Source organism: Vigna unguiculata, chromosome 10, assembly GCF_037176805.1.
Source record: "Vigna unguiculata cultivar grain cowpea cultivar isolate G323 ecotype 2 chromosome 10, ASM3717680v1, whole genome shotgun sequence".
Classification (NCBI taxonomy): Eukaryota; Viridiplantae; Streptophyta; class Magnoliopsida; order Fabales; family Fabaceae; genus Vigna; species Vigna unguiculata.
The window spans coordinates 46,553,447-46,572,832 of record NC_140801.1 but is presented as its reverse complement, the minus strand read 5'-3'; the positions used below and the strand labels follow the sequence as shown (position 1 = coordinate 46,572,832).

Below are 19,386 nucleotides of genomic sequence, written 5' to 3'. Positions count from 1 at the left end.
CTGTGCAACAAGCAAAGTTGGGCCCTATATCTGGTTTTCGTCTTTATTGGGCTTTATTAGTCGTCCGCTACTATTTACACTCCCCTTGCATAAAAGGATGGGTTAGTATAAAATGTGAGTGTATTGGCATTTTTTTATCTCTAACTCGTTAAGGTTGACTCCATTATCTCTCTACCTACCATTTCACTGCTTTTTTACCTCATATTTTGTTCCCTGCATTTTCCTCTTGCATTCTCATAAATTTCTTATTGCAATCCCACAATTTTTTTTTCAGATTTTGTGCAATTTATAATATTGATTTTTTACATTTTTTATTGAACAATTTAAAATGTATACTTTTATTTTATATTCTGAAATATATAATTTGAAATATAATCTTTTATATTTCAAAATACATAATTAAAAAAATTAGATTATGTATTTTAGATTTTAGATTGTACAATTAAAAAATAATAATTTACTTTGTCAATAAATCAATTTTTTTATTTAATGTGATTTCTATATTTATTTAAAAGAGATTTAATGTGATATTTTTCGTTATATCAATATTAATGTTGTTTAGAAGATAATAAGCTAACATTTTTGTTCCTGTAAGGTAAAAATATATGTCTACAAGATCTTCTCAAAAAATAGTTTTATTCTTAAGATGTATCTTGAAAAGATCTTTCTAACACTCGAAAAGTTAGGATATTTGCAAAGACATTTTGACCCTCAAATTAGATACGTGAGTAAAATAAATATGTAATAATTATTATTTATAATAGTTTCATGGACTTTTATTTGACTAGATCGTCATCCTTGATCGTCATCCTTGGTTGACACCTTTTTATAGTTTAGGATTTTACTGATCCATCTTATTCATTAATCCTTTTATAATTATACTAACCTTTATCTAAGAATCCAACATGATTAAAATATGTTCTATTATGAAGGTGATGTTAGTAGTGATATGATTTTGTCTTGGGTTAATTACATCATTTTGGTCATATATGACACAATTTTCTAATACAGTTACTCTCCTTTACAAGTTTATGATCCAATGTCAAGGACAAGATAGAAAAAATTAAATTACAAGAGATCATATTTAGTCTTTCTAAAAACATAGGTACCATATTGAATAAAAAATATTAATATAAATATAAGAACTAAAAATGCTATTAAGAAAAAAAATATTTTAAAAATAATCTATTTAAGACATATAAACCATGTACGTGGTTGTCTCTTGTAATCAACCCTCACCGTTGCACGTGCACCTCTTGTTTGTTGTTGATAAAGACAATAATATTGCAAATAGTCACTCTTTTTTTTTTCTCTGAAATAATTCAGAAAAGAAACATTTTGTGTTGAATAAGAAGTGGTTTTTTATTTGGTTGAAAAGAAGAAGAGGAAAATGAAATGATAATTCATGGTCAATAATTTGGAGCAAGAATGAAGAGTGAGTGTGATAATGTCCATACCCATATGTCTGATTAACGAGTGTATGTACTAAAGACCAACATGCAGATATATATTTATTCTCATTCGTACCTTCTTCACACAGTCTTTGTCTGTGGTTAAGAAAATGTTCATTGCACATGTTTAATCAATACTCAATTAATAGCCACCAAATTAATGGAATCAGATCATATTCATGCAGAAAACCAGAAAACCAGAAAACCAGAAAACAGGTTTCGCCATAAGACAAACAAATTCTCCATGTCAGTTTCTCACTCTGCAACATATGCATGTTCATTTTTCTAGCTTCTATTTCTCTCTAGCATGCCTCTTCTGACATTACACTGTTACTTTTGAAATATGATGAAGCATTTCACATTATAAAATGCAATTAAATGTATGTTTTTAAACTTTTCATAATTTTCTGTTCAAAAGAAAATGTTAAAGATGTTTCAAAGAATGTATATTATTGGATGTTGCAATCTATTACCATCTCCACAATTAATATCATTACTAATACTAGGTTGTACTTGCAATTAAAATAAGAAGTAAAAAAGTTTGAAGTCATGACTACTTATCTGATATTTGTTTTTGAGAAAAAAATATTGCGTTTAAATTTCTGGTTATTGATGTTCTTTTTTTAATTTTTTTAACTCGATTGTTAAAATAATTGAGGTAACAATGAGTATTCTTGAAAATATAATAAATATATATTTTGAATCATGTAATTTGATCTAATAAATAATAAAGTGATTATATAAATTTTTGGATTAAATATGATTTTGATTCTAGTGAAAATTAGAACTAGTTATTCTTTGAAACTTTTGTAGAATTTAGCCCCTCAACTTTTAGATACTTTGGATTTAGATTTTAATCAAATTTTGTTATTTTTATTTGAAGTTTCAAATGCAGTTTAGGATAGTATTTGACTTAACATTGAAGTAAAAATGTGTCAATCAAGTGTAAACGACTCAAATATTATCATTAAATGTGTTTGAAATTTCAGAAAAACTTAACGAAATTTAGTTAAAAGAATTAAATTCATACATTTGAAGAGTTGAGAGACTAAATTGGTTTAAAGTTTCAAAGATAGACTAATTCCAATTTTTCCCAAAATAAAGTTAAGGGACCAAAAACATATTTAACCTATAGAATATAAACTTTAATTTTTGTTTTCTGCCTCTTTTAAGGAATTACTACTTTGTCTGTTTAAGTTTACAAGATATTAGAGAACACGAATATATAATGTTTTTTTATATTACATAATAAAGGGTTAAATATATTTTTGATCCTTTAACTTTAAATGAAACTTAGAATTAATCCTTCTTGGAAAATGTGTGGATTTTACTTCTTTAAACCAAATTTTTGTAAGCTTATTTAACGTTTCAAATATATAATGTTTATTTATCAGCTAATATTGAAGTGAACATGTGTTCAAACAGTGTAAACAAACTAAAATACTATAACGAAAAGTGTTTGAAACATTAAATAAACTTAACAAAATTTGGTTAAAAGAACAAAATTTATGCATTTACAGAATTGATGGACTAATTGTAATATTCACTACAAGTTGAAGGACAAAAACATTTAATCCTATAATAAAATGTGTTTTTAGTCCATGTGAAACACTAATCAACTGAACCAATTCTTCAACACAAAAGCAACAATTAGATGTTTTTCATTTTGACGTGAATTTTTGAATCTTTAATTGATTTTGGAAACCAAACACATAATTTAATTTCCATAATTCCTTTGGAACCTATATAATTAAAAATAATTGAAAATAAAAACTTTTAATTCTTAGTATTATATGCTATTAATCAACTATACATTCATCACTAATCACTTTACGTGATAGATACTAATATTATAATATAACATTGGTATTTGTTACAAAATAGTTCTTTAAGATTAATAAGATGACACCAAATTTGGATGTATCAAATCAAAGAAAAATATTTTATAAAAATCTAAAACCAAAATCCAAATATTTTTATAAAACTGTGACTTCAAATTTTATAAAGAAAAAAAATATCGACTCAAAATTATATCTCGATCATTAATTTAGATAAACTAGAAATACGTTTAACTCTTATATATATAAAAGTTATTATTATTACATAATAAAAATAATGTATTTGTTTACTTTTAAATAAGTAAAAGATTTAAAATAAAATATATCATGAATAAATTATTTTTTGTATGACATTTGAATATAAAGGATAGAAAAATAAACGAACAATTATCATTACTTTTATATTACATTATTAAGTTTTTAATATACTAGTATCAATATTATAATTTTATTAGTTTTTTTCTTCTTTGGAAATAAAACCATATTTTGTGATATATTGTAAATTAAAGTTTATGACAATCTTAAAAAGTTATTGAATTAAAGTCAAAATAATATTAAAAAAATCTACTGAAATAATAAAAATTATAAGCGTCTAATTAATAAATATACTTTATTAGAAGTATACAGTGTTAAAAAAGTTAAATCATTGAACGAAAAAGTAAAAATAATATTAAAATGGTAAATATTGATTGCTTAAATTAAAATATATTGAAACTAAAAAATTATAAATTTAAGCTATTTGTTAATTACCTTATTTTATGAATATATATATATATATATATATATATATATATATATATATATATATATATATATATATATATATATATATATATATATATATATATATATATATAAAATCTAAAATTGGAGACCTCAAAATAATTTGTATCATCTTAATATAAAATTAAATAAGATAATATTTAGAGAATCATTATTCCCAATCAAACTATCACCTCATTCTTTCTTCGTTAAAACTGTTAAATTTAAATAAACTATATAAATTATATTTTTCATATATAACCTCATGAAGATTTAAAAAGGTAACGTGATATATTTATAAAAAAAGATATTAATACCATTAAACAATTTAAGAAGAACAACCGAATATTTTTGTTATATAAAAACATTATATCTAAAAAAAATAACTTTTTCATATAAAAAATCATAATTTTGGTTTGTCATAAATATTATATATGTGTGCGTGTGTAAATTAGTACAATTTGTAATCTTTAAACCAATATTATAAATTTGTATTTCATTTAAATACATTTTCTATATATTTTGTTAAATTATTTTTAAATACGATTAGTTGAACTTCCATCCTAATAGTCTATTATATATGGAGTGACAATATGGACTCACTCAATCTATTTAGATCCGTCCCGTACTTGGTCTAAAAAATATGGACCGGATTGACGCATCTCGCATTAAAAATGTGGACTAAAAATTCTGACTCACTTACATACGTTTTGGTTTGCAGGTTGTGATTCAGCCTGTTTTTTTTTATGATAAAGTTTTAGATGTTCAACAAATTAGAAAATTTTAACAAATTCACACAATTAAACAAAAACTTTGGAAGTTGAATGATAAATTGATAATTTAACATTTTCAAACGATGTACTTTGACAAATAATGTATTCTTCAAACCTTAGCACATTACAAAATACATAACACTTGTCTTCATGACTTCATACAAGAATTCAGAAGAAAATAATCAATATACACAACTTTGAGTTAGCCAACGTAGATGGTAAAGTTATGTGGACCAACCTATTAAACCAAGCCCACATTGTCATCCTTAAAGTTATGCGGACCAACCTATTGAACTAAGCCCACATTGTCATCCCTACTTTTATCAATGCTTTGGTAACTGTGAACGAGAGCTTAAAAAGGAACTATATTGAGCAATGCACAACAATATAAAATAAAACTTTGATAAATACTTTCACTGTATCTTATTGACACATGAGGAAACTTCATGCATCTGATAGTCTTCAGTCAAGATTATAAGAATTATTAGTCATATAAAAAACATAAATTCTAAAGTTAAAATCTAGGGTTATTCTGCTAAACTAAATTAGATCGGACAGAATTGACAGATGATATGAAAAGCCTATTTCTTCTCTCTTAATTAGAAGTGTTCTATTAGCCATGGAAAAAGAATAGCAGCTAACTCTGATTACAGGTCTATCATAATCTAGCACAAAAACAAATCAACACTAATAATGGCAATTTATTATACTATCAGAAAGGAAAGGTCATCCACAAAATTATCATAAAGTTTACATTTCTAAATGATTATCTAGAAACATCTAGTAGGTATTGTAATCTCTTGTTTTTTATAAATAACATCATGGATTATACTTTTCCTTTATTTTTTTTTAAATATCATAAATGTCTCTAGAACACTGTAAAGTACAGTAATCAAATTAATACCACCTACAAAGTGCTACTCCCTTAGAACAAATAGATTGTTAAATTTAACATTGCTGTAATCTGTGAGTCTGTCTTTCACAGTAAGTACCACAAAACAAACAACCACACGTGTCTTGCCCATTATTGTTCTCTGCAGATGAAAACTTTCTCACCTCAAATTGCTAATCAAAACTTCTATCACACGAGACACATACTAGAATTAAAGACCAAATTCTATCTTTTTAACATAAGAAAATCATAGTACTTAGAAGAGATAAGAACAATCAAACCTTAAAATACACTAACTTTGTCTGCAAGAAACATATGTATCTAATCAAAGAGTTAACCATCACCAAATATCTTCTTGGAGGCATGTTGAAAATGAAAAAAATGAAGATTTCATGAAAAGTATATTAATTCTGTGAAGTTACTATAATGGTAGATTAACTTAGATCTACTACATGTCTTAGCTGACTCAGGATCGAGTAGACACGAGATATGAAAAATCAGAGGTTGAACACTCGATGACAAACTAAACCTCTTAACAATTTTGTTCCTATTGTGCAGTGTTTGTAAATGCCCCCCATCATGATTTTTTTTGTTCGTTAGCCAAGATCTAGTTTGGTTATAAGAGACTTAGGAGACAACTATATATTCATCCACCTACTTAATTATGCACTTATATTGCTCATTGCTTATGGTACATTGAAAAATGTAATTTTTCCTCTATTATTTGCTTTGCATGTTGGAATCTCGTCTATACCACTGACATAAATATTAACGTCAAGTGAACGTGAAATTTTAAAAAGGACCACATCGGACAGTGATAACTTTATGCGTTTCGTTAAAATTAAAAACAGAGAGATGTTCTCTAGGTGTTGGGAAGAGCACCATATCTTCTTGTCACAGAAGAAAGCATGAATACTTTAACTCAATTCTATACTATTCCAATTAATCATTATCTAATGCTAAGATCAAATATTAATCTCAAACCATTATACTTTGTCAAAAAGTTGAGTTTTTTATTGTTAGAATGGTACATTTTTTTTACTTCAGAGCATAAAGCAATAAGACTGATTTCTACTTGAATTAAACCCTTATGCTTGACAAGGAATGTGAGAAACAAACTCTTCTTTTTTCTTTCTTTTTTTTTGTTTTTGTATTTGCAGTTGTGATACAGATTTTAGATCTAGCCAAAAAGTTCTGCGTCACATGCTACAATTATGTGGGTTGGAACAGTTCCCAGTAAAATGTATTTTTCATTTTTCACCATCTTAGGCTAATTAATTACTGAGTTCAAACCGGTTGAAATTGCAGAAGACTCTTATGTCAGAAAGGAACAAAGTGAGATATTTGGAGACAAAGGGTTATGTGCACAATCTTAAGGCATCAGTCACAAGACGAAACACCTAGTTAAGGTTCCATTCCTGTGGGACATAAACCCCATGGCACATATATAGTGTCTCCTTTTCTATTTGTGATGAAAACTTCTAGATATATTCATAGCAAAGAAATATAATATATTTGTGAAGAAGCACATTTTCATTTACTTGTCAGAACAGTGATTCTTATATTAAATTTTATCTTTGACTATAGTCATTTTATTATTTAAGGCTCATATCAGTTAGTGCATAGAAAAATAGTCAACTATTTAAGCCAAAACTTGTTGTTTGCAAATAATAACATACATAACCTTAACAGCTTATAATAATCTTTTCTTTCCAAACAATTTAGCACATCAATAACCATGTTTGGTGACACTCTAAACAAGGACTAGGTTTTAGAGTAGTGTGTTACCAACCTGTATGAAAAATGCTGTCAAAGATCAGATGCACAGAGCAATGAAAAAGACCCTACGACACAACTTGTGTACACTGAACAAAATTTCTAAAATTTCACCACGTAGTGGAATTCAGAATCTTTTAGTCCATTCTAATTCTACTTGCATGTGATATTGATAAGTTTAATATTCAGTTTTGTTGAAAAATTGATGCTCAGTTTAATACATGATCAGTGCGTTCAACACCTCTTGCATTCTCTACAGTGAGATTTTTATTAAAACAAATCAAAATTCTTTCGAAGTCTATAAAATGATCAGCAGCTCTTGCAAAATTTTCCTCTTTATACCAAAGGTTCAGTTTTTGTTTTGTAAGTTCTTACTCTTTTGAAGTAGGACATAAAAATGAGGAGTGGGCCCCAAGGAAGAAAACAGATTCAGAGAAAAAATGGCTCTTGCTTCGATGCCTAACAAGGGATGACTGAAAACAATTTCAGTTATGTCTGTATGTTGCGCATGTAAGTTAAAGGTAGAACCTTTTTTTTATTAACTAATGATGACTTGTTTGTGTCATTAAAATTGTTTGAATCCAAATTGAGCCCACTCTTTTAGCACCCCAATACAATGATTTTGCTTCGAACTCTCTTTAAAAGCTCAGCACAATTCATTTCTCACTCTATTTTAATCTTCTTTGTGCTCATTCACTGATTTTCCACAACCAACCCTCTCTTTGTCCCTCTTCTTCCCTAAGACTAAACATCCCTCAACCAAAACAAACATGAACAAACTCAATCTAATACTTAGTAAATGCAAGAGTTTTTCAAGGCATCTAGGGAGTTCTTCATCATATAATAGCCTAAGATCCAAGTTTGTGAAGGAAGATTCATGGAAAGTGCATGACATGCAGGAAGATGAACATTGTGAAACTGTACTTGTTGGCAGCACAAGAAAACAGTATGTGATCAGCTCTAAGTATCTCAATAACCCTCTTCTGAAAGCTCTAATCAACAAGTCAAATCAAGAGGGCAACAACGATAAAAGTGTTTTGATTATCAACTGTGAGGTGGTTCTCTTTGATCATCTGTTGTGGATGCTAGAAAATGCAGATCCTATGTTTGGTTCTGACTCTTTGGAGGAATTGGCTGAACTCTATGTGTTTTAAGGGTTTTCATTCTCAGAGTTTTAGTTGCATGCAGCAGTCTAATGTATGTAAGTGTATGTTGTTTTTGTTCTTGCATTCTGTCTGCAAGATGTCTAGTTTTGTTGTGAGTCAATTTTGTTTCCATGGTTATACTTCATCACTTTTATGGTCCTTCAACTGTTCTGTAATTGCATGTGATTTCTGTTCTAACTTAGTGTTTTCAAGTCTCATGTGTTTGATTACTGCAATAAAACTGTTCTTTAGGTAAGGGATGCAGATGCATGACTCTAAGGGAGAGGATAACATATCATCATAACACCTGTAAGAATGAATCACAGATAGTTTTCTATGACAGCTAGGAAATTTTTATTGAAAATAAAAATACGCAGATTAAAACAAGTTACAATTAATATAGTAAACTTGATTAATAATTGGAAGGGTTGTGATGTTTTACTTTTTTTAAGTTCTTAATAGAAATCAGTTAACACTGTAAAACTTCTCACAATACACGTAGAATCTTTCCTTAATTGTTGATTAGAATTAAAATAAACACAATTTTCATCTTTCCTGAATCATGATGGAAGCAGATTTATCACTTTTACAATGGAATGAAAATAATAGAAGAATAAAAAAGGTGAACAGTTAACAAAAAGTGAAAGATGGAGACAGGAAGGACGTTATAAATAAATGATAATTTGTTAAAAATAAATCATTTATAAAAATGTATGATGTATTTTTTGGTAATCAATCGTTGTTTTGTTAAGACTTCGTAAAAAATATACAAAAGAAAATACTTTCCAAAACTTACTTTACCATATCAACACACAATTAACACTCCAAAGAACACAGTATAGCAAATTTAGATACAATAAATAAAGATGACTCCATGAAAGTGCGGTTTAAGCTTACATTCATGTTTTTCTCACCAAAGATAAAAACTAGTTTCATATCATGTCACCAACTTTGAGTAATAAATGACTGAATATGTTCACAACTATAGTTTCACTATTCCATTTATCCTTTTCTGGTATATATGTAAAACATGGGGGCCTTGCAATTTAGCAGATACTAAATTTAAAATTTTATATTGTCCCTCATCATATTTTGTTGTATCTTTTACATCTAACAAAGCAAATAAGACTCAGAATTTAATTCAACTACTACTCCTTTTTGTTGGATCACTCTGTCATACGGGGAATATTATATAGGGTGAATAAAACTTGAAGTACAAGAAAGCATTATTTTTTGTCCTTCTAACAATCTTAAATGTAAAACTTTCACTATGATTTAACTTTACTGACAAAAGAAGCCATTTTTTTTTTGTAAATTTCATATCTCTATACATCCAGAATGAAGATTTTCTATTTTGAAATTACATCTTATAATAAAAATATAAACTGGTATTGCTGAAGTGCAGGAAGAAAACATAAATACGGTCATTTGTGTGGAAACATAAATCCACACATAATAACGATGTGCCTGTTCAATTTGATAATACACGTTTTGTTACCAACTAAATTTATAATACTGCTGCTGGTACTAGTTCATGTTTTCTTTGTCCACTGGCTAGACAGGGACTTTGCATAACCACACAAATCAAGAATTTCTCAGATTCCTGGACAACTAATATTTTCATATACTCTTGTAAAAGTAAATGTACTGTAAAGATAAAATTGTAAATAAAGATCACTGCATAAAAAGAAAATTAACTTCACACCGAACTACAGACACAAACATGCAATTACTGTAAAAATTAAAATATATTTTTAATTCAAGCAAATCAAGATGAGTAACTCCTTAATCCCACACAATTACAATATAAAACCTATCACCTTACAAGGTTTTTTTGTTTTTGTCTCCAAATTGAAAGAAAAGCTAAGGTAATTGCACAAAACACACTTATCTCTTAAAATACACTAGGGCATATAAATCAATGTTACTTTATATAGATTCTTCACGGTTTCATAACAGACAGTTCTAGTAAATTGAAATAAGTATCACTAGGAAGATGTTTATAATCAATCCATGGAGAAACATTTTTTAATTTAGTAACAAAATTTGCCCAAAAATGGATTACACAAGTTGCATGACCATTCGGTTTAGCCTCAAATTTTCATGGCTTCATCTGGTTCATTCATCTGCCGCATTAACACACTCACCGTTATTTATATGACTTCATCTTCTTCTAAACTTCTTGGATGATTTTCCATCCTTGAGACCCAAGTACTTGTCGATATCTTCCCCATCATTATCTTCCCCACCTCTCCTTTTTTTATTCCCTCCAGCCTCCTTCATTTTCTACACAAGCAAACAAACAAACATTTGAGTACTTTCCACAATAGTATTTGAAATCACATAAACATTGGCTGATGACTAATCCTTCATATTTAATTCCAGGAGTAATGTCTGCACAAACAACTCATACAAAACACAAGTTGCTTTCGTTTGTTGTACAATAAGATTAGAACCAATAACCTAATGCATTACTACCCAAACAGTTTGTTTTACCACAATCCCTTGGTCTCAGAAACTAAATAATACCTGAAAACTGAAAAAAATAAAAACTAGATTCAATTACGACAACTTCCAACCAACGATATCTCTCCCATTAATTTTGTTATGCTTCTAAGAAGAAATAGACAGAAAATAATCTAAATTTAACAGATTAATACAAAATTTTACCGCAGCAGCTAATCTTTTGGCTTCACTAACACGTTCTTCCAAAAGGAGAACTTCCTCTTCTTGTGCAGGGTACTCAGGTAGCTTTTTGCCTGAAATATACACGTATATCTCAAAGTGAGAAACTTTTGTTCTTTAAAAAGTTAAACAAAGATACCTTAGCCATATGCTCTACTCACCTATAAGCTTCTCTATTTGGATGTACCACTCCAGTTCATACTGATTTACAAGGGAAATGGCAACTCCAGAGCGTCCTGCTCGAGCAGTTCTTCCCACACGATGTATATAGTCCTGTAGCCAACAAGGTCAGGAATCCAGTGAATATAAAAGTGAAAAATTCCAAAAAGTTTATCTAAACTCTAGGTCTTGTGTTAATTGAGATGCGTCATGTATTACCATGAAAACAAATTATAATAATTACAGGAAACCTGTGAACTTTTTGATTTGGTATAAATTTATAAATATAATAGAACATGTCAGAAAAGAACAAAGGAAATACATAACACATCTTACTTTGGAATTTGTGGGAATATCATAGTTAATCACCATATCTACAGTGGGAATATCCAGTCCTCTGCTAGCCACATCAGTACAAAGGAGAATATTGCACTCCCCAGATTTGAACTTGTTCAAAGCTCCAAGTCTCTTTGGCTGTCAAAAGATTACTAGAACAAAAATTAATATGCTTGATTGGCTCCCAAGTAAATAATGAAAATACATGACACAGAGGGTCCTTTATTCCATCCTACCATCCTCTCCCAATACCAAGAAAATAATAGTTAACAACAAATTACAACTACAAATTATATGAGGTGATTAGTACAATTACCTGGCTCATATGACCATTAATAGGTATCGCTTTTAAACCAAGATTCCTAAGGATCAAGGCTAGAAGTCGAGTTGCATCACAGGTACGAGTGAAAATCATTGATGTACTTCCAGCCATTTCAGTGAGGATATATACAAGGTAGCAGTCCTACGAGAGAAACACAATTACTTAACAGAATCATCATATACAAAAGATTATAATAGACATGCTTCATAAAACCCAAAACATATGAATTTCTATTAATTTCATTCCAAATAGCTAAATTATCAGAAGTGTTCATACAAACATTGTACTCTCTAAAATAGTAGTATTATATAGTATTTGATTAAATAAAATACTTTCACTCAGCTAAATCAATAGAATGAGAAGAATTAATTTATAATTGGAGTTCATCTCAAGAAACAAACTTCTTTTGGAGGAAATAATGACAATATCAGATATGTAGTTAGCAGTCGTCCACTCATGAAATTTCTTTTCTAATATATCTTGTGTTAATAGCCTTTATGGTCTCCATCTGACCAAAAAGGTATGAGTGCTAAGAAAATTGATGTACAATTGATGGTCATTTCTTGCTTTTAAAATCCAAGATGTTGCTGAATAAGGGAGACTGGGAAGAATTAATTTACAGTTGGAGTTTGTTGCAAGCAATGAACTTTATTGAAAGAAAACAATGACAATATCAGATTTGTACTTCGTGCTCATCTGTTCATGAAGTTTCTTTTGTAATATAACTTTAGTTAGTAATCTTTACAGTCTTCATTGGACCAAAGGATGATTGTTAAGGAAATTAATGTACAATTGGCCATTTCTTGTTATTAAAATCCAAGATGCTACTGAATAAGGGAGAAGAGAAACCTTGTGTTTGGCAGGCAAGAATCGATACTGCTGCTTCAATGTATCAACAGTGGAATATTTAGACGCTGCTTCAATCTAAAATGATATAACAAATTGAGTAACATCAGAACAGAAAATTTAAATATACAAGTAAAATAAGTAATAAACAGTCTATCGTCTGAGAGATGCTTAAATATATTGCCTTTACTTCTAATTTTCAACTTACACACTGTCCCTTGAGAGAATAAATAAGTTATGCTTGATAGTCTGTTTTAAAGTAAATGAACCTCTAAGCAATGATGAGAAATTTTGGATGAGTCTCCCACTGAACTAATTTTGAACACCCTATTGTTGATTTTAAGAGCTTTAAAACATCAAAGAAGTTTCATTACTTTCGACTTTGGAAATTGGAACTTTAACAAAAATCTTAGTCACATCTCTTGCAATTAAAAATTAAGGAATTAAACCTAGATATCACTGGTACTGAAAATCGAAGAGGGAAACTAGTGCCTAGGTAGTTTGTTTATGTTAAAATGGATTAAGTGAAAGATATTAACGTCTAAATTGAAGGGGTGCATATTTGTTAAAAATAGATAACAGGGCAAGGTAATTTAAGCATCTCTCAAAATGTAGAATGTAATTTACCCATAGGATAAACATTTGGACTATTACAATTGTACCTTCACAGGATTCCTTAAACAAACCCTCTGGAGCTTCTGGACCTGCAACAATGAGTGCAACTTTATCTATTAACTACGTAAATATAGAACCACTCAAGAAGTCACCAATAAGTATCTACAGCATATAAGAAAGCAACAGAAACCAATTTTTTGATTCCATCTGCACCATAACATACTTATTGAAGAACATGCATGTAAACATATGTTCCTAACGACCTATAATAAATTTGTGATTTGTTGTAAAATAATAAAAAAAATGCTTTTGATAATCTATGAAAATATTATATACCAACAATCAGAATTTATGTTAAATTCCAATAAAATTTCTCCTATGACCAGCCTCAAATAAGGTTCCATATCTCATAATATAAAGAAAAATATACCTTCTTAGTCATTGTAGCAGAAAACAGAAATGTTCTACGCTCTCGAGGAATCATTTGTAAAATCTCATTAAGTGATTCCTCAAAATCCTCATTCAACAACCTATCTGCCTCATCTAAGACCTGCTCAAAATATAGAGTAACCATGTAAGTCCAACAACATGTTTGGCATGGAAATGTAGACAAGAGTCTCCTCATGAAAATAGAAGATATGCCCTTTTTCTCTTTGCTTATTTTTTGAACTATAACATATCCATAAAAAACACTTACCTATATTAATCAAGGTAAAAAAAATGGAATCTAGAAAGGAATCATCTGAACATTTATGATGCAGAAAATAACATCAATAACCTAATATATAAAAAAATGTAGAAATTATACCAAGTATTTTAATCTACTAAGAGAAAATCCTTTTGTGTGTTTTAAGTGATCCAAAACTCGTCCAGGGGTCCCAACCTGCATGAATACCAAATTCAACATAAATAAGTAACAAACAAATACCATACTGCTAAACTGTGACGACCAAAAATTAACAGAAAACTAAAGATCGCACTTAATTAAAAGCACACTATCAATCTTGTACAAGCAGAGTGTGCTTAAATTCAGCTGTCTCTTGTTAAATGAATAATATTCTATCATTCAAGAGCACAGTTTCAACCCATAAACAGTCTCACTCAGCCACTGTAATGCTTTTAACAATGAATGCAATAATTAAATATGTTCTTCTTCATGATAAAGACCTAGTTGAATTCCAAGATATTGACTGAAAAAATAAGATCAGTCCTAGTAAACATAGGACCTGTACAAGATACAAGAGTTAAGAGGAACACCAACTTCAACTTAAGTCTTTGTGGGATGAAAATGACCAAAGTTGTAACCAGAGTTCATTTTAGCAATTAAATTGTGGAGGGGGGTAAATATAAAGTTACTGGTCTATTTATCAATGTTAGATGATGAAAAATCAAGTTATGAACCAAAAAAGAAATGGAAGTCATCATTCAATGAAGTATAAAAGCATGATCCAAGAAAGATTTAGAACTGTTACAGGGTCTGTATCCTAAGTTTCCCTTATGCTGTTTGAGTTGCCAATTGCAAAGGGAAAATTGTATTTAGAACTTTGGTGCATATACAGCCAAAAGTAAAAAACTCAGCAAAAACGAAAAAAGAAAGATAAATCATTGCCAAGACACATTGAGCAAGAATTTGGAATTCCAAATCAGTTGGATCAATGTTCATTTTCGAATATTATAGTCCAACGAATCTCTTTATATATAGATGGTACACATCTAGAGGTGAAATATAAATAATATTATCCTATTTGCAGTGAAGAGGCTTGTTCTTTAAAGTTAACCAACCATGACATAACTGACTCAGAAGGCTAACCACACCTTGGCTTTAAGGAAGACAATTAATGGACAAAGTAAAAAACTACACGGTCAGCTTAACAAACTTGGAGTCTATAATAGGACAATCCTCTTAAAATTTTTCCCAACTAACTAAAAATATTTTTGAGTTTTCAAAACATCCAAAACATGGTATTTGATCAATCATTTTCCTTGCATGGACTGAGAGTTAAATTTTACCAAGGACCATAGCTAAATTAAAGTGAGTGTTAAAGGAACCATGTGAACCATGCTAAACAGCTTAACAATAATATTTGAAAGCAAACATGCTAAACAAAAAAGAATGAAAAATCAACAATAGGAATTCGTTCCAGCAATAAAATAAATCTTTTTAGGCTAATACTCTAACATAATTGGAATTTGATAGCTTACCAACTACAAACATTATACATATCTCTCCAGGTGTATTTATATTGAAGGTAGTAGCTTAAGAAAGTAAGAACAAAGCTAATCCTATCTCTGGCAAGAGAAATCATATAATTAACACAATGTTTATGAAATATTCTGACCAATAACGAATAAGTCAGTAATCAACAAACAATAACATAGAAAAATGCATTTCTTTAGTGAAACATTAGTGATATATTATGATTAAATTTCGGGGTCTCATTCAACTATTACCAAACTCTACTCAAGTACAACAAACAAATATAATCAAAGGATGTTTACAGGAATGATGGTGAAACTTACAATAATATGAGGTTGCTTTGCTATCTTGATGGATTGTTGCACCATGTCAATTCCTCCAACAAGCTAGAGAAAAAGGAGAAGATGACCATCAAAAAGATTGTTTAATATTCATTTACGAAACATAATATTAACATAATACCTAACCATCCTATAACACTATGTATCAAGCTCATTCAGGTCAGGAGGGACAAAATCAAAGTTATGCAGTAAAAAAGAAGCAATCAAACTCACAAATAATGAATCATGTTAGAAAAATAGATAGAAACTCACCACGGCGCACTTGACACCAATTTCTGAACCTAGAGCTTCAAACTGCTCAGCAATTTGAATAGCAAGTTCTCTGAATTTATAAAATGATGAATGAAGAAAATAGACTTGCTAAATATCAGTCAGGACTACTACAATAAACAAAATTTGAATTATATGATGATCAAACTCGTAATTAGGTATCAAATCTCAAACCTAGTGGGAGACAGCACGCAAGCAAAGAAATCTTTTGGACGAGGTGCATCTAAGAGGGCATGCAATATAGGAAGAGCAAAAGCTCCTGTCTTCCCAGACCCAGTTTGAGCAAGCCCTATCACATCTTTACCTAAAAGAGACAACCCCAAAAAGATAGTAAGCAATTCCATTGGAGAGTATATTGAAGTTAGAATAGAAAACTACTTAAAAAGATAATGCAATTAGTAAAAGCAATCATTTTTATATATTATATATTAGAAGTTTCGTGTTGAAGATATAAATACTATCATTTTTTTTGTCTGTCCTATTTTACAATAAAAAATCAAAAAAGCAAATATCAGATTGAATTACAAAACTCAATTAAATGACAACCTTCTAGTGCAAGAGGAATAGCTTCTGTCTGTATCTTCAGTGGAGTTTTCCAACCCAATTTTTCACAAGCTTCAACCAGTGATTCAGATAAGCCCAAATCCTTAAATGTTTTTATTTCTTCATTTTCTTCCGCCATTGGTAGTTTCTCACCTGTTTATAGTTTTGAACTTAAAACTTAAATAACTCCATATGGTTAAAAATCATAAACATCAAAAGCAACCAAACAAAATAACTACCTAGGTCATAACAACTACCAAAATCCAGCTATACAGGAAAGATTGACGGTGATGAACAGGAGCTTCTTGAAATTTGTAATTCTTTTATAATAGAGTATAATAAATCTCAGATTTTTTATATTGAAAGAAAACATCTCTTGGAGGTCCTCACCATTTTATCAATCGCAGTAAAGTGTATCTTACCATGGTTTCATGTGTTTGTGTACTATAAATAATAAGGTTTGAATTGTTGATGTGAACAAATTATTTTCGTGTTAACAAAGAAATAGCTGGACCCATTCTCGTATTTTCATTCCAAATTACATAAAACTACTCTGATTTGGTAAATCCCCCATACAATCTGTGAGTGAGATTCTGGAAAAGATGCAACTCTATTTACCAAGTTTCAGTTGAGGCAGGCTTTATGCATCTTTCACAAGTGGAATATAAAAAATATGTATTAAAATTTTCCTATACATGTAAAAAATCCAATTTACTAAGGCACAAATAAAAGATTAGATCATCAATCCTTCCGATACAGCTGGTTTTTTGAACACTGTTACAAAGGAAAGCATTGAAGAAGATAAAGAACATATTTGTACTATTGTACACTAAAAGGATCTCTACAAAACTAAAACAGAAACCGAGGGAAAAGTGAACAGGTATACAGTGAAAATGATGCATACTCACAAAGCAAAAAACATACACACATAGAAGATGTTAAATTTGAAAACCTGAAACTGCACAGCGGATGCCAACTGCGCAAGAGGGGGTGGCAGGGTCTTAGGAAGGGTTTTGGTTTAGCAATTTCAACTTTCGCAACAACAGTAATATTTCTTATGAGAATAAATATATAAATATATAAACAAATAATATATGCCCTCACTCACTTTATTTGAATATATAATTATCTAGAACCTAATGAAAACATAATTCTCTCTTCATTATAGATAGTTAATTTAATTTAAAAGAAGAAATCTGAAGGGAACTGAAGGGGATTCAATTGAAAACATAAATTTAGTTTTATAGTAATTTGCTTGTGTACCTTGATTGAGTTCGGGAGAGGTAAAACAGTGGAATCTAGGGTTGTTGATAAAGAAAGAGTAACAGTTGTCGGTGGAAAAGGAGAAGATTTATGATAGAGCTTTGAAGAATAACATCAGTAATACAAAAGAGCAGTGAAGCTTGTTGGAGTCCTAATCGTAGAGATGGCAAGGAACTTGAAAGGCAGCAGCAAGTTTGGAATTTGGGTGTGGAATTAGGGTTTTTAAGAGAATTGGGAATTTAGACTATCTTAACTCCCTTTAAAAAAATGTTTAAATATAAAAAATATTAAAAAAGGTAATTGAGTTTCCAATAAAGGTATTGTTCAATAATAAGTAAAAATGAATCTAGATACATGTATAATCTAAATATTTCTGATTATATTGATGGGTTACCTATTTCTATAATTATAATAAAAAAATACAATTTTTAAATAAAAGTATTGTTTATAATTATTTTATTATTTTATTTATATTAAATAATAACTACATTATTTAATTTAGTTATGTAGTTAAATTATTTTAATTTAACATATTCTTAATTTTTTTTTATACTAATTACTATTTTTTATTTTTAATATTAAATTAACTTTGTTAATAAGAATAACTTAAAACATATCAACATTGTCAACTATCTAAAATTGACAAATATTTTACCTGTAATCATATTTTCAGGACCTAAACAAACACATAAATACCCTTATTATCATACATATGCATATTTGGTAATGTTTTCATTTTTGTTTTATGATTTTTGCTTTTAATCTATTTATGTACTGTTTTATTTATATAGAGATCACGCCTTTTATTTTAAATTTGAAATGATCTTATAAATTATTCATTTATGTTAAGATATTCATTATAGATTTATTTTATTTCTTGTACATTATAGATTTAAGATTTATATATTAGACAAGTGCAGCAATTTCACATATAATTTACTTAATTGCTTTTATCTTCCTTTTTCCATTATAAATATATGTTAGTGAACACTTTTGTTCTGTTTTTATATTTTAAAATAAATAAATATATATATATATATATATATATATATATATATATATAAAGATCACGCCTTTTATTTTAAATTAAAATGATTTTATAAATTATTTATTTATGTTAAGATATTCATTATATTTAAATTTAAAATGATTTTATAAATTATTTATTTATG

The 19,386-nt window shown here is 28.9% G+C and overlaps 2 protein-coding genes across 3 annotated transcripts; one reads left to right on the top strand and one right to left on the bottom strand.

Annotated features, from left to right (window-relative positions):
* The first annotated feature begins 8,091 nt into the window (after positions 1 to 8,091).
* On the top strand, positions 8,092 to 8,849 carry LOC146883359 (auxin-responsive protein SAUR78-like). The gene has a single exon (XM_085667989.1). It carries the CDS (start codon positions 8,263 to 8,265, stop codon positions 8,644 to 8,646), a length of 384 nt encoding a protein of 127 aa, XP_085524115.1. The 5' UTR covers positions 8,092 to 8,262; the 3' UTR covers positions 8,647 to 8,849.
* A 1,517-nt stretch (positions 8,850 to 10,366) lies between these two features.
* LOC114165724 (DEA(D/H)-box RNA helicase family protein) lies at positions 10,367 to 18,435 on the bottom strand. Of its 2 annotated transcripts, none has more exons than XM_028050299.2 (14): positions 18,215 to 18,435; positions 16,955 to 17,104; positions 16,583 to 16,712; positions 16,391 to 16,460; positions 16,121 to 16,183; positions 14,409 to 14,483; positions 14,031 to 14,150; positions 13,648 to 13,689; positions 12,989 to 13,063; positions 12,134 to 12,280; positions 11,818 to 11,955; positions 11,484 to 11,595; positions 11,308 to 11,396; positions 10,367 to 10,923 (listed from the first exon to the last, which is right to left on the bottom strand). In XM_028050299.2, the coding sequence occupies exons 2-14, from the start codon at positions 17,088 to 17,090 to the stop codon at positions 10,801 to 10,803; spliced, it is 1,320 nt and encodes a 439-aa protein (XP_027906100.2). In that variant the 5' UTR covers positions 17,091 to 17,104; positions 18,215 to 18,435; the 3' UTR covers positions 10,367 to 10,800. The 2 variants fall into 2 exon arrangements, with proteins under 2 accessions (XP_027906100.2, XP_027906101.2); XM_028050300.2 differs by lacking the exon at positions 18,215 to 18,435 and adding an exon at positions 17,904 to 17,926.
* Between the last annotated feature and the right edge of the window lie 951 nt (positions 18,436 to 19,386).

Excerpts from the sequence above, each read along its gene's own strand:
- LOC146883359 (XM_085667989.1), top strand. The coding sequence starts at position 8,263 with ATGAACAAACTCAATCTAATACTTAGTAAATGCAAGAGTTTTTCAAGG.
- LOC114165724 (XM_028050299.2), bottom strand. The coding sequence starts at position 17,090 with ATGGCGGAAGAAAATGAAGAAATAAAAACATTTAAGGATTTGGGCTTA. Across the intron at positions 14,484-16,120 it reads CAAAGCAACCTCATATTATT|GTTGGGACCCCTGGACGAGT; the intron begins GTAAGTTTCACC and ends GTATTCATGCAG. Across the intron at positions 10,924-11,307 it reads CCAAAAGATTAGCTGCTGCG|AAAATGAAGGAGGCTGGAGG; the intron begins GTAAAATTTTGT and ends TTGCTTGTGTAG.